Raw genomic sequence first — 15514 nt, 5'->3', positions numbered from 1 at the left:
GGAAGGACCCGGCTGCCCCACTTCTCCTTCTGGCTTTCTGTCCTGTCTGCCCAACAGTAGTTTCATTTAAACATGGCATTTTTTGGTTTTGCTTTTTTTTGAACACAGAACTTATTTTTTGTCTGTGCCCTGCAGCAGAGCGGGTTGTTTTTCTTAGCAGAAGAAATCCCCGCTAAGAGCCATGTCACATGGCACTACTGCTTTTAAATAAGCTTTTAAGAGGTTGGACCAGATGTTGGCCACATCTGTGTTTTCATTTTGTTGAAAATTTCATTTCAACCCTTTTATTAAAGGGGAAAATTATCATTTGAAAATTGTTTCGAAAAGTTTAGCAGCTGGGAAGATCTTTCTGGTATAATAAAAGTAAAAGGGTATACTTTCAGTGCCCCAGAGCAAGCAGATGAATGATGATGGCTGGTAGGGTGTGCTCATGACTGCCATGGAAATTCTCAGATCAAAGTGGATGTATTATTCTTTGAATCGGCGTTGTATAACAAAACACTTTTTTTTTTTCCAGCGATAGTGTTAAACTAGAGAATTGAAGGCTCCTTCTCATCTGAAAAACCCCTTGCAGTTAATGAATGCCTATCACATAGGCAGAAGAAAGGGCTACTTGCAGTCAGAGTGGATATCCTACAATTACTCCCTCTACTGCTGTTATGGAGTCTGAGAAATGCTTATTATATACAACTTGCTTCTGGATTTTTCTCTGCAGTTTACCAGTCGGAGAATGAGTTTTCTGTCCCTTGTGCTAATTGATCCAATGAGAAGAACTGGCACCTCATTCAGTAACGAGTTATATTTAAAATGACACGTGAAATTGTTCATGGTGCCTGAAATTACATCATTTTCAGTCTGGCATAGTAGGGCTGTATAAGGAAACAGACATCTACTGTACTGTGCCATATTAAATTTTAAACCTCTGATCGAAAAATATAGCAGAATATAGGTGAAGCAAGGTGTTTAATGACAAATAAAAGCAGCGGCAGTTGATTTTGGTGGGATATTTTTATTGTTCCTAAAACGCTGTGACAGTTTTAGCAGCAAATATTTTGGGGATGCAGAGAATTTTATGTCAAGTTGAGCTGTGACTTGAGTCCAGAGCAGTTCTCGGACGCCACTTGTGATGATGTACAGACCTTAGCAGTGAGTGATCTTTCCGTTTGGTTCCTTCTTAATTTTGGCCCTAATGTATAAGTAGACAATATTTTAGTTTATTTTTTTCTCAAGAATCTTGAAAATAAAAGGGGCTGGTGAAACAAAGAGAAGGAAAACCCGATCCTTCTGTCCTACAGCTTAGTGCCTGCAGCACCTACCCAGAGCACAGGAGGCCCGGTGCGAGGCCCGGTTCTGCAGACTCCTTAACCCAAGATGGATGACTCAGCCTCGGGCACGCTCCTGCTTTCTGCTCTCGAGTTATTTTATTTTGTGTAAGTAATGAAACCTTTCTCAGAGCCAGGTGTGCAGCCTCCTGGGAAGGCGTCTCAGACAGTAGACTACAGAGTTCGCTCCTCGTCTCGATGATTATTTAAGCATTTCACTCACTGGAAATTCACGTATCGGTTCCAGCAGGAGGGACTGGCAGTGGTGCTCGGCAGGATGCCCCGGCCTCCCACTGGGGATGCAGCACACAACCATTCTTCTTTGTGCTTTGCATGATTACGGCTTGCTAAAAAATTCCAGTCAGTTGTATTAAAGATATTTTAAAGAGGTAACAAACCACTTGGATGCATTTTCTGACTTTGATTTTCCTTTCCAACCTCACTTGAAGGCATGATGTCATAGAGTCAAAGAACCAAGTTCTGTTATCTAGTTATGGCCACAAGTTGTACCAGAGGAGGTTAAGGTTAGACATAAAGAAGAACTTCTTCCCTCAGAGAGTGGTCAGGCACTGGTATGCCCTGCCCAGGGAGCTGGAGGAGTCACCGTCCCTGACAGTGTTCAAGAGGCATCTGGATGAGGAGCTACGAGATACAGTTTAGTGCTTGTGGTAGCAATGGTGATGATGGGAGGGCGGTTGGACTAGATGATCTTGCAGGTTGTTTCTATGATTCTATGAACCATTAAGACTGGAAAGGACCACTAAGGTCATCTAGTCCAAGTCCAACCTACCCCCACCATGCCCCTGCCCACATCCCTCAGTGCCACAACTCCATGGTTCTGGAACACCTCCAGGGATGGTGACCCCACCACTCCCTGGGCAGCTGTGCCACTGGATCACCACTCTTTCTGAGAAGATCCAGCCTTGCATCCTTGGGTCACATCTCTGTATGTGTGGTAGTGGGTGCTTGCATGAGGAACTGGAGGCCCCAGGGCAAGGTGTGCTCTTACTGCGCACTTCAGTGTAGAGATAAGACAGGAGATAAGCATATGTGCTGAACAATTACATAGTTAATAGTTATAACAGTCATAAAGCAAAACTTTCACGCCCTGGGACTCTAAAGTACAGTTAATTTCTAAATGTAATATCAGTGAGTTACGTTCCTGAAGGCTTTTTCAGTCATATTTGCATCAGATTAACTGAATTGGTAAAGTTAATACTGTATTTATGAAACAATCTCAGAAGAAAATCAAAGCAAAGTGTTGGGCAATTCCTTGCGACAGGACATTTTCTTTGGGTTGAAACTCATTCTGTGTATGATTTGGCGTGGAAAGAATTAAAAACTTCCTGTTGATAAAGTTGAATTTTGAAAAGTGAACTGTAAGTGCTCTATGTCTGATACCAGTAATGTCAGGGCCCTGCTCTCTCCTCTGCAAGGAGCCACCAGCCCAGGCAACTGAAACATTCAGCAGTCTTGGGAAGCTGAGGGGCACATGCTCAGGAATGGGGAACCATGTCCCTGAAGTTACCAAGACGTTCCATACAATTTCCTGCTGTTGCAGATTGCAGAAACTTTATTTATTTTTCCTGCACATCATCAGCTTGGGTGTTTGTTGTCCACTCTTGATTAGATGTAATGGAGATGACCAAGGGTTTTCTTCATTCCCCAGAATAAGTCTGTGTTGAATAATGTATTTTCTTCTCTACCTGGACAATATTAATGGTATATTACTACTGTACATTAACATGATGTGGAAAATCAATTTTGCTGCTCTAAGTTGTGCTGGTCCCAAGTTAGATCTTAGTTCTTTGCTGTTACGACTTTTAATGAATAGAATGAATCTTAATAACTCTTGTTTTCAGGAGAAGTCTTAGTAAATATGTAGCTATAAAAACGACAGTGATGTTGTAATTACAGAAACTCGTTATTGCTGCACATTCATTTAGACCCTTCCATAGCTTTCAAGTTACTTTAAGATTTGGAAATGTTTTAATAATTCCCATTTTTGAAAAAAATAATGCATATTTTTACAGAACTGATATGAGTTAGGTGGTTCGAATGACTGTAGATCAGAATTAAGAATAGAGCCATGATATGACTGTCAGTCTGATGTATTATTCACTGGTTTGTGCTGCTTCCTTGTAAACAGAAAATATTTTCTAAGCTGTAATTTACAGATAAATCACCAGGATGTAGGCTCTGGTGGAGAAATCCATGTTACGGTGAATGAAAAATGGTGTCATCTCAAATGGTTTCTCCAGGTTCATGGTGAAAAAATGTAGCTATAAATTAAAAAAGAAAGAAAAAAAAGGACACTTGGAAATGTGTGATGGATTTTTGGTCCTAAGGAGAACCATACTGATTCCTGAATTATAAATTAGTTCAATGTGGTGCATGTTGGTGTGGATACCCTCGAATCAAAAATACTCAACAATTTCTTAAACCTCACTGCGATGAGTGCAGAAGGAAAGGCAAAGTGTTACTTTACCATAGGACTTGAATTGCAATTGATTTTAAAGAAACGTCTAGCTAATTAAATGTGTTCTTTTATGTAGGTGAAAATACAGGAGATGGTGAATTAGATCTCAGTGGAATTGACGACAGTGAAATAGATAGGGTAAGATACGCTTTTATCCCGAGTCTCTCTGCGTTTGGATATCTGAGAAGGAAAAAAATGGTTCTTATCTGGTGTATTCTCTCCATCTCTGCCTCTTCACTCTGGCAGTGCTTGCCTCTGATCTATAGAGAGGTTCAAGTGATTTCAGTGATCTGGGGTCAAAGCTAATATTCATGCAAGCCTGTGAATTTAGTGCTGATTTTATGTATGTATGGGACTGCTGCTGCTGCTTTCTTGCTGTGCTGGCGTAGTTACGTTTTAGAATGCCTTTTATTCTTAGAAGAACTTTTAAAAGTTTGGTGGATCTCTAAAATCATTATTTAATTACAATATACTCATCTTATGAGGCTGCCATGGAAACCAGGCTGTAGAAGCAGCACGTACAGCTTCTGTGTGCTTAAAAAGATACCCGTAGCATCTTCTGGATTTATTATTATTTGTGTGGCAGCACAAGGTACCCTTCCCATAACAGCCTGAGTATAAAAGACAGCTATGAAATGGCCTGTTAAATGGCACACAGCAGGTCGGTGCATGAGTCCTCCCATCAGGGCCTGATGTCCTCTTCAGCTGCCATGCGAGTTGGAAATGAAAAGTGCAATTTGAATGAATAACACTGATGCTAAAAACTCCTTTTGGGGTACACAGTCACTGAAAACCGAAGGGTTTCATTGAGATTGCTGAGAATCAGGCTTGATCTGCAGAATATTCTTGGTGAGGAATGGGGAGCTAGGTGAATGCTCAGCCTGTGGTCAGCTGAGCTGGGTGTAAGGAAGAGCATGTTGAAAATGGAGTAGGCATGAGATGGGGGGCAGGGAGGCTGGTAACCTGAAAGCTTCCAGAGCTGATTCTGAAGGGCTTTGAAAGAGCAGATCGGTCTTTTAAAACAAAGAAAGAAAAAAGCACCTTTTCTCCACTTGGTAGCCCGTAGTGAGGTCATAACTCTGCTTTTATGACCTCATGTTCATTTCCATGGCAATAGACTGTAATATTGTAAGCCCAAGATTATGAACTCGCTAAAAGCATAAGAAAGACGAATAACTGAGCTATGAGGAAGAGTTTTTACTATTATGACCACCTTTAATAGAAACATGAAATAGTGAAATAGTGTCCTGATAAGCCAGCACCTACGCAGCTGCTTGCTTGCTCCATTTGCCCTCCAAGGAAGGACCCCTCCCTGCATTAGTTTCATTTGCCTGGAGTTACTTTTCTCATAAAATTTTTCTGTCTACATTTTACTTCAGAGAAAATCTGGACTACTAAATCCTGTAAGATGGAGAAAACTCAGATTGTTTTTCTAGCACTTAAACATTGTTTTACAAGTTTGGGGTCCATTGCTTACAAGTAAATTGTCTTCTTTATGAAAGATTATCTGGTTTGTCTTCTCCATTCTGCAGAACTTCTTCATTACCAGACAGCATGTGCCATACAGAACCTTTGCTTTGCAGACAGCTGTGCTAAATACTTGGCTTATATTTGTGTGTGAGAAACTGAAGGGGAGATCTATCTAGCAACCTACCAGCCTGCTTGCTGCCTACCTACCCACCTATTTGTTTATTTCTGTGATTTATTTGGATAGTTCTAGTTGCTTTACAGCTCCAAGCTTACTAATAGTGTTGCTCTGATTTAGTGGGGTTAACTGCGGGAAGTTTAGATGTGTGCACTGCACCCAGCTCTCTGAAGTTTAGAGGACTGAACCTCCAACAAACTAAGCTGCTTTCATTCACACAGACCATAATCATTTTGTGCCTAAACCTTCCCAGAAACCTACCTAGAGGACACATGTTTCTGTTTTGGTAGCACAAGGCAGTGGTTCCCATACTGTTTTGAATTACAGACCACCATCACCTCTCAGAATTACTTGCAGACTGCCATGTTGTCATGATCCTCTCTTACATCATCTGAAAAAGATCATAAAAACAAGATCATTCTAGATTAATTATAGATCAAGTATCACGATCATGTACAATGAGTCCTGGATGACTGTCGACCACCCCACCACAATTTGGAAACCCAGCACTGTGTTTTGAAAGCAGATCGTTGCTTTCCAGCTTTAGAATTTGCTAGAAATGCTCTGATTGTTGTATCTCGGTCATGTTTTCTTTCACACTTTTTTTTTTGTTGTTGTTTTTTAATAAAATATGAATTGACCTTGTTAGTGGCTTTTCAGTTCAGTTTTGTACTATGATTTTTAAGTCGATTTCTGAAAGCGGATGAACTTGTTTTGTCTTTTAGTATATACTTAACGAAACAGAAGCTCAGATAAAAGCAGAGCTGTGGATGAAAGAAAATGCAGATTATTTGAAGGAACAAAAAGGTAAGTGGATAGGACTGAAATTCTTCTTTTGGCCAGGGTTGCTGAAATATGCAGTCTGTGTAATCTTCATGCTGGTTACCCTTTTGTCATCTTTCAGAAAAGGAAGCAAGAATAGCAAAAGAGAAAGAACTTGGGATTTATAAGGAACACAAGGTATCAAACTGTGTGCTAATTGTGTCTGTTTGAAAATGTCTTGGAAATTCTTTATATCTGTTGATCACCCTGTGTAGGATGTGGGGGGTAAAGGGATGGGTCACCACTAAACAAGTCAAACCCAGTATTTTTCTATGCATTACATAAATAAAACACTATAATTTCTCAGGTGAGGAGTAAAACACTTTCTTGCCCAAATGTCTATTCTGAGCTACTATCAGGAAAAAATTCAGTGCATGGCAAAATCAGAGCTAGTTCTTGCATTAAGGATTGTAGCCCTAATTGCTCACTTATTTAAATACAGTTTTTAGGACATGCCTGACCTTTTTAACGCGTGCATGGGGAATTTGTTTGTACTTGCCCTAACTTTAGCAGCTTCCTCTACTCTTGCTATAATGATTTCTTTATGGACAACTGAAGAGGTCTTTGTTATAGCCACTTAAAGAAGTATTTAGTTGTACCTTTCACAAAGAAGGCGAGGGTTATGTTAACAAATGGCTCGTCCTCCCTGTTTAGCAGTTTAAAGCAACCTAATTGGCCATATATTCACAATTTACAGCGCTAGTGTTTTGTGTAATTGAGCAAGTGACAAGTCAGATCTTCCACATGCAACTCAAATCCGTGTTCGTTTTTAATGTGTGTATCTTGTATCTTTCTTTTCTGGCTAATGTGAATGACAGAGTTTCCTACCTCCCCTAGGTATTTCAATAGTAAAAACAAAACCAGACAATGAAACACTGTTTTATGCTTCAGAGTTTCTCATTCATCCCGCCCTTCCAGGGCTGTGGAATTGTACGAGCAATTTTCAAAATTGTATAACTCTCTGGCACTGAGAAGTAGCCCAAACAACCCACCTTTTTGTTCTGACAACACAGGAGTTTTTCTCTAGCTGTATTGTTTCTGACAGCTCGAGTAGAACTTGATTAATATAGTGCTTTTCACTTTTAAGGTAGCACTTGACCCATGTAGGTAAACAGAGGGGCTATTATACATTAAAAAATAAATCTCCTGCGGAGCTTGGTGTTAAAACCTTCCTTTGAAAAGGAAAGGGCTGAATGAGAAACAGAAGATCTTTTTTTTGTACCTAGCTAGGCACCGGTCCCAGATAGAAGCGTTCCCTGGTGTCATTTCTCTTTGTCTGGGTCTGTGCAGCATCAAACTGCCGCACAGTGTTAGCGCTGGGCTTGCGGTGCTTGGCCGAAGGAGGTTGCCTCTCTCTGTGGGCAGGTGATGTTGCTGCAGCGTCCTGCTTCCTCTCCAACAGCACTATTGCTTAGAAAGCTGCTGCTAATTTTCTTGACTTTTTTCTATTTTGAGGAAGAGTTGGATGTGCAGCTTTTGGACCTCATATGAAATGCTGCTGTCAGTGCGTAGGGAAGTGCCCCAGCTTGACTCTCACTTGGAAGGTAGTTTTAACAGGGGAATTTATTTACATGCTGGGTGATGTTATCAAGGTCCCTGTTCCTGTAACGGGAGCTCTCTCCATTTTTTTCACATGTGAGAAATGGCCCACGTTTCTTTTCTGGCAGCAGTACAAATGTGCAGTAAAGAATTTGTAATAAACTGCGTGGGCATTTGGCAAAAATGGGAAAGCCTACACTGAATTCTTGTAGAAAGAGAAGTCCCTTAGCCTTAGTCTTGCTCAGCCCCAGGCCAGAGAGTGCTGACCTGGCTCGGCCCCGTCACCCGTCCTGTCCCCGAGTCACCAGCACCTGTGCAGGGATTGCTGAGCCACAGGTCACCCTTCTGCTGCACAACTATTTTGTTTGTCTCTACATCACTAATTTTATATTTTAATTAAGCCAAAGAAAGCTGCAAAGAAGCGGGAGCCAATTCAAGCCAGCACAGCAGGAGAGGCAATTGAAAAGATGTTAGAACAGAAGAAAATCTCAAGTAAAATTAATTATAATGTGCTAAGGGACCTGAACAGCAAAGGAAGTAACACACCAAAGAAAGAGGATGACAGCACTGATGACAGCACCAACACCAAGAAGCTGTCAAGAAGAAAATCTATTGCCAGTAGGAATATAGCCAGCCCTGTAAACAGTGTGGGAAAAAGGTACTGCAATTGTTCATTTCTATCTCTGTCTGTGAGACTGTCTATGTATCTTTCTGAGCCAGACAATGTAGGTACTGAAACATTTGTCTGAGGCTAAAATAATGCTGGGGTCTTGTTTTTATTTATTTTGCCTGCAGTGTCACAGTGGAAACTTATTTATAGTTCGCATATCAAAGGTCTGTTTTGGTGTGAGTTAATCATTCTGGAGAAAAAAAAAAGTCAGTGGAAATTCATAAACATCAATCTTTGGGCCACAAACAGCTTTTCTTCATATATCCCTGACATTTGGTGTCCTCCCTTTCTGGGTTGTCTGTATCTGCTGACATGACACTAAATGCTCAAAAGCTTTGGCTTTTTGCTTCATTTGAAAAATACAGTTCCCATCTGTTATGACAGCTAGCTGTTTTGATTAGCTTTTATTTTAGTTTTATTCCAAACTTTTGTTGTTAATTGGTGACACAGATATAAAGCTTTACAGTAAATATGCTCGTCGGTTTTCTGGTCTGCATTTGCAAATGTTTTATAGTGTGATGAAAGCTACTATTTTAATGTGCAAAATAGTCAGACTGGCTGGGCAGATTTGTGGTGTGCTGTAATGTGTAGAAGGAGATTGATGTGTCCTATCTGCAATATTCAACTGTTTTATTAGCCTGCAGTTCATGAAATCGTGTTGGATGATCATTTGGATGATCTCTCTATAGTAATTTCTTATTTAGTTGTTAGATATTTATTTACTGCCTAAAAGATGTTGTTTTTTTGCTTACACGATCTACACCACCAGAAAATTCAGAGATTTAGTACAGAAATGCTAGATGGTGTTCTTCATGCTGTTGTTTGGAGGGTGAAGGGCAGGGGAGAGATGGAGGGAGCAGAGGAGAGCTGGGGTCAGTGATGGCACTGCCTGCAGCAGCACTGAGGAGGGGGGAGCAGGGCTCATGGGAGGGGGTTTCGGGTTGTCTCAAGTGAAAATCAGGAAGGAGCTGCAGCTGGAGGTGCTTCAGATGTGATATTTTCCCTTCCTGAATGAAGCAGCTCTGGGGAGAGAAAGGCAAGGTGTGAGAATTCATCTGTTAGCAAAGGAGTGGGGACATAGCATACCTGTGGAGGTGAGGCTGGATGAGCTGGTATGGACATGGCTATACACAAACCCATTATTATGACCTGGTTTGGTAATTGGCACTTGGCCAATTACATTGGCTTTAGCCAATGCTCTTAGCTTCTCAGCCAAAATTGTGTCTAGCCTCACTGTCACTGGGATACAGATTTTTGCAGTGTAACAAACGTCTTTTGTTTTTCTGCTCTTCCTTCTTTAGACTGTATTTTATCAAAATGGCTTTGTCCTCATTCAGCTTCTCACCTCTCTGATATCAACAGCTTTCCAATTCATTACTCACTGAGGATTTTATTTTCCTACATAAGTTGCTACGTAGCAAGTTCAGGTCATGTTTAATGACCTAAACACACACATTTTCTAATAGAAGGAAAGTAAAGATGCATTCAGGATTATCTCACAGCATTGACATATGTTGTTTTTTTTATTTGACAGGTATAGTGAGTCATATTTCTGTAATTTTAGTGAAGCACAGCTCTGATGCAGTTATCAGAAATGGAATGCTGTGATGGGCAGTATGGGCTTGTAAGAGACCCATTGCTTTTCAGGACTTAACAGAAACATGAACACCCAAGCTGCTTCAGCACATCCATCCTGTGTCCCTCCTGGCCTGCTTTTAAACAGCATTGGGCACTTGAAGCTCCTGTTGAAGCCAGCAGGTTAAACCCTTAGCACCTTAACAGGTGTTAAACTCTTTGGAAAATCATGCCATAAATATTTAATTTAACAGTGGTACAACTTGAAAAGGTTTCTAAATAAATACACAAATCAGTATTTTCCAAAAGCAGCTAATAAAATGTGTTTATTTTTCCTCTTGAGTACCTAAAGTATGTCCTTAAGATGCATAACAGTTTCCTGATGATGATTAGCAGATCTTAGATACAATGAATTTTGCAGCAGAGCACTTCAGAGAAGGTTGGTGATACATGCAGATACGTGGTTAAGATTTTGCACTCCAGAAGTAGGCAACGTTCCTGATTAAATAATATCAAGGACTTGGCAAACCATTTGTTTTTTTATTTCTTGCCGTTAAAGATTTATGACATACTTTTGATTTTTTGCTAGTAGTCTGAATGCCATGTCTTTTAAATGGCATGCATAAATTTTTGTGTTTTGTATTGTTCTAATATGCCGTGCATTCATTTCCTTTGTTCAGCATTGTTCCTCTGAGAGGTGAATGGCTAAATACTTTCCCAGTAATACAAAAATAATGGCAATTTATATGCAATTAATAATAATAAAAACCCGGAACATTGCTCATTAGAAAATGAATGAAGCACATAATGTAGCGTTATCCAGGAGGCATTTGTGGAGTTCCTGCTAACTGTTTTGCTTTGTAGTGATTTACAGTCCAGCCTATTTGGCTTTATATGTCTGAAATATTTAGCAAGCTCTATGTGACTGCAGCAGCACCTTGCATAACTGTGCTTCGATGCAATCCTTTAGTTTGTGTGAGATGCAGTCAGGATTAAAGAGCAGCTGATTTAGTCTTGATCCCAATTAGGGCTAGGAAAGGAATACTGCTTCTTGGTGATTAAAGCACTACTCCAGTAAAGGTATTAGATTAGGAAAGTAGATTTGATTCCTTTCCATGTGCAAGCAGAGGTCCTATAAACACAGCTACCTTTGTCATGTGTCTCAGAAACCATCTTCCTTTCCTATAGGTAGCACCTTGGAAGCAGGAGGTTTATCTCCATTTTTCAGATTGTCTCTTGCTGTAAAATATGCTGCACTTGTATTTCTGGGAAGAGGACTTCAGATCTCCATTTGAAGATGTGCTTGCCGCAGCCAGACGTGGTGCAGTGTCTTTGTTTTCTAATGTGATGTAAAATAGTAGTTAGTTAGCAGTGTTGGTCTGTTAAAACTTGTAAAAAGTTGTTGATTTGCAAGAAATTTATGAAGAGTTGGAATGGTAACCATCCTCAGGGAGCACGCGCCTGTGGGATAGTCTTTCAGTCACATCAGAGCTATTACAATCAGCATTAACTTAGCAGTTACTTGGAGACGAAGAACATATCGTTCATCTCAACACTATTTCTTCAAAATTCCCAATTCTGAAATCTTGGAATTGTTTCTGAAATTTCCTCAGGAAGGTACATTGAAAGAATTAACTTATGAGCATATCCATATTCATCAATATTTTCAAAAGCAAACTGGATTTTTGAACAGTTTTCTTTACCATGAATAGAATCACAGAACGGCCTGGGTTGAAAAGGACCACAATGCTCATCCAGTTCCAACCCCCTGCTATGTGCAGGGTCGCCAACCAGCAGACCAGGCTGCCCAGAGCCACATCCAGCCTGGCCTTGAATGCCTCCAGGGATGGGGCATCCACAACCTCCTTGGCAACCTGTTCCTGTGTGTCACCACCTTCTGATTGAAAAACTGAATACTGTGCCACTTTCAGAGTATTAGAAAAGGACATGCTTTTTTATAGACACGTTTTCCCTAAGTATACTGGAGTTGTGCTTAATGTATCTATCAAGAGGGTGTAAAAATAGTAAAAACAACGTAAGCAATTTTAGAAAAGTTTATTTTTTGTGAATATATTTCACTGCATTTCTCAGTGCATCAGGCAAGGGTTTTTTTTGGTTCTGGTGGGTATCATGGTTGCTGCTTCAGAAGCAAAAGCTGTTTCATTGTGTGTTACAGAGATGTGGCACAGTGGATATTACCGTAATAGAGATTGCGACTTTAATTTCAATTACCAGTTGCACATTTTGTCTTCACTAATGTCTTCTGTGCATATGAAACAGGCGTCACAGAAGATGAATGTGTTGAACTCCAAGTGAAAAGCAATTGCCACTTTGAGCTACTTAAAACCTAAACTCCAGTGTGAGCTTCAAGTCCACTAAAAACAGAGTCTGCGAGCTTTTGGTTGAAAGCTAAATAATTTATTTTGTATTTGCTTGAGCTGAATCTTGCTTGCAAAGTGAAATGTGTTGTTCCTAGAAAATGTGGGAACAAAAAAGCTTTCAAGTCACTACTTTTTAAAAATTTTATGCCCATTTATTGCTGTGTACTTGAAATTGGTAACGATATTAGAGAGGACGGGATATATCATCAAGGGAATAAATGTGTCAGGTTAATCTCCTAAAGAATTTGCCTTGGAAGAAGTGGAGCAGGACTGCAAAGCACAGCTGAATCCACTGTAATGAAACAAGGTTGTTCTGAATGGAAGCATATGAATATGTAATAGAAAGCCAAATCAAGCTTGCTGCAGATATGACAAAAGCCCTTGGTAGAGATTTCAGGTTTGATTAAATTTGGAGTTTCACCACCACGTTCTCTACATGGTCTCACTTGTGTCCTTTTGCTGGTAATGTTCCTCCCAGCAGGGTACAGTGCAGTGCCTGGGGCTGTGGGACTCAGTCCTGGCCTTAAGGGATGCTTTGGCTTAGCATCTGCTCCAGCTCTGTTTTTGTTGACTTCTCAGGGGGTGTCACAACCCCAGAAAAATTAGCTTGGAAAAGAGGAGACTCTGGGGAGGCCTCATTGAGGCCTTCCACTACCTGAAGGCTTACACGCAGGAGAGGAACCGACTTATTACACTGTCTGATAGCAATAGAACAAGGGGGAGTGGCTTTAAATTAAAAGAGGGGAGATTTATCTTAGATGGTAGGTAAGAAATTCTTTACTCAGAGGGTGGTGAGCCCTGGCACTGCTGTCCAGAGCTGTGGGTGCCCCATCCCTGGAGGTGTCCAAAGCCATGGAATGGACCCTGGGCAGCCTGAGCTGGGGGATGGCAGTCCTGCTATGGCAGGGGATTGGAGCTAGATGATCTTTAAGGTCCCCTCCAACGTGAGACATTCTGTGATTCTATAATTATATGAAAAATCTCCTTTATTACAAGGGATAGTATACAGGATGCTTTCTACAGCCTCATGCTTGGCGTCTCATTTAAACACAATGTGTTGCCTGGTACTTTCTTGGCTCTGATTGAAGTCAGATTCCCGTAAGGGGTAAAATAAGAGCAGAAACCTAATTTACTGATTTTTGGTAAAGTTGTTTCAGAGAAACAGCATTGGCAGCTGCAGGCTTTGTCCCTTCCTGAGTGCTTGGTTGCTTGGTCTGGGTGTGCGAGGGCAGCGAGCACTGTGCAACTTGCTTGGCCCAACACTGCCTCTTCCATGTAATTATTAACTCTGCGAGCACCTGGCAGAACCTGTCTGTTCTTTTCCTGTGAATAGGAAGAGAAGAAGCCCCACATCCTGGATTACTGATAATGACAACCCTTTATTTTCAGTTGTGTTGCCCAGGCAGGTGCTGAGTGCCGTACCATTGCACTGCTGCTAACCCAGCTGCAAGTCTGAGTGCCCATGATGCTTGTTCTACATTTGCTATGGCTTATGATTTATTTTTATAAACTCAAAGCAGACAGATTTATTTTTTTTAATGCACAGTATTTTCAGTTTATTTTATATTATGAGAGTGGTATTTGTGGAGGGGAAGAGGATGAACTCAGTTTTTCCAGATTACTTATATCAATCCAGAACTGCATGAGGCAAAACTCAGTTTGAGTATTCCATGGGATGCCTGAATGTCTGAAAAACCTTGAAAGTGATACTTCTGTTATGTTTCTAGCTATCCTTTATACCAAATAGACTCAAGTGGTCGTTCATTAATTCAAGAATGTATGCATCCGTATACCCTTGATTCATTGTGTGTAGAAGCGAGTTGTTTCAGAATCTCTTTCATTAGGAAAAATAACATTACAGCAATAGTTCTAGAGATTTGGAACTGGGTATCTGAGAGGCCCTTTGTTTGTAGGGGGCACAGTGGGGCCTGGTGGGCTGCCAGGCATCTGTGAGGATACCCATGGGCAAGTTCTTCATCACGAAGCTGAGCTGCTCAGGAGGGAGAAGTCCTCATGTCTGGCAGATGTGAGGCTTTTGAAAGTCTTTTCTGTACCAACTCTAGTATGTATTCTCCTTACAAATTGGTCCTTTGAGATGAGATCTTAAGAGTGTTTTTATATTCTTTAATTTTTCCACCATTAATTTTTATTTTTTCAGTATTGCCTTCAGCTCTTTGTCTAATTTACCTTTGATAGGCTGTTTTTTTCCCTCTTTGCTTTGAAGTCTTATTACATGGCTTGGAATTCATATGTATTACTCAAAGTGAGATATTAAACTTTATTTCTCATCTTTACGCAGTGCTTCAGGCCTTCTTTTCTTATGTGACAAACGTGCTAGCACAAATTTCCCAACAGAGACAAAATTCCTTACAGAAGATTCTGGGAGCGTGTGTTGAGATGGTAGTTAGGAGTTTCTTCTGTTGCATGATTATTTTTGGTTGGTGGTTTGGTGCTTCCTCCTGAAGCACCCTCTTGCTGGCTGTGGGATTATCCACTTCTATTTCTTGGGTATGAATGTGCGTGTGAGAGCCTTCCCATGTTGGCATATGGCATCACAGTTTGAATCTTCTGCACTCGGTAAATTAATTCTCCAACCACTCTGACATAACTGTTTTCTTATGTGATTCCTGCTTTGAGAAATTCTGTGGAGTGTAATTTGATGTATGTTTGTGCTTTGCTGTGGTATATAATCATTTAAATCAGAGGTTAATCAAAATGATTAGTCATTTTAAACAGGAAAACGGTGACATTTGATAAGTACCACCACTTAAAATAAATCCTGCAAGTATTTTCCAGTCTTGTAACTTTAGAGGGACACGTTTATGCAAATTATGGTTAGCATTTTATTTACAAAAAAAAAAAACAAAGCCAAGGAGAAATGAATTCAGCCCTTCCAAGCCTCTGCTTTTCAATTCATGCATCTACATTAGCAAACGTAGCTGTCTAGGGGAGAGCTTTACCAAAGGCCTTGGAAGGAGCTGACATGCATTTATTTGCTTGTTCGCAGTAAGTTTGAGGAGTTGATTTAGTAAAGCCCATCAGAACGTTGTAGCCTGGCTGGAGGTGCAGGTTCCTGCTCTT

General features: G+C 40.6%; 2 protein-coding genes across 4 annotated transcripts in view; both read left to right on the top strand.

Moving 5' to 3' along the window:
• The window catches only part of MTHFD1 (methylenetetrahydrofolate dehydrogenase, cyclohydrolase and formyltetrahydrofolate synthetase 1), a 247698-nt gene extending 245767 nt beyond the window's left edge, over positions 1-1931 (top strand). The window contains exon 28 of the mRNA XM_085225773.1: positions 1918-1931. The gene's annotated coding sequence lies outside the window, so the exon portion shown is untranslated. The remainder of the gene's footprint in view (positions 1-1917) is intronic.
• Positions 1-15514, top strand: part of BRF1 (BRF1 general transcription factor IIIB subunit) — a 162905-nt gene that overhangs the window by 111629 nt on the left and 35762 nt on the right. For all 3 annotated transcript variants that reach the window (XM_010712005.3, XM_085225776.1, XM_085225775.1), the window contains exons 12-15: positions 3878-3939; positions 6172-6253; positions 6351-6406; positions 8209-8465. In XM_010712005.3, coding sequence (XP_010710307.2) covers positions 3878-3939; positions 6172-6253; positions 6351-6406; positions 8209-8465 — 457 coding nt within the window. The remainder of the gene's footprint in view (positions 1-3877; positions 3940-6171; positions 6254-6350; positions 6407-8208; positions 8466-15514) is intronic.

The sequence above is a fragment of the Meleagris gallopavo genome, chromosome 5 (assembly GCF_905368555.1).
Source record: "Meleagris gallopavo chromosome 5, MGAL_WU_HG_1.1, whole genome shotgun sequence".
Taxonomy (NCBI): domain Eukaryota; kingdom Metazoa; phylum Chordata; class Aves; order Galliformes; family Phasianidae; genus Meleagris; species Meleagris gallopavo.
This window is presented reverse-complemented; position numbering and strand designations above follow the sequence as displayed.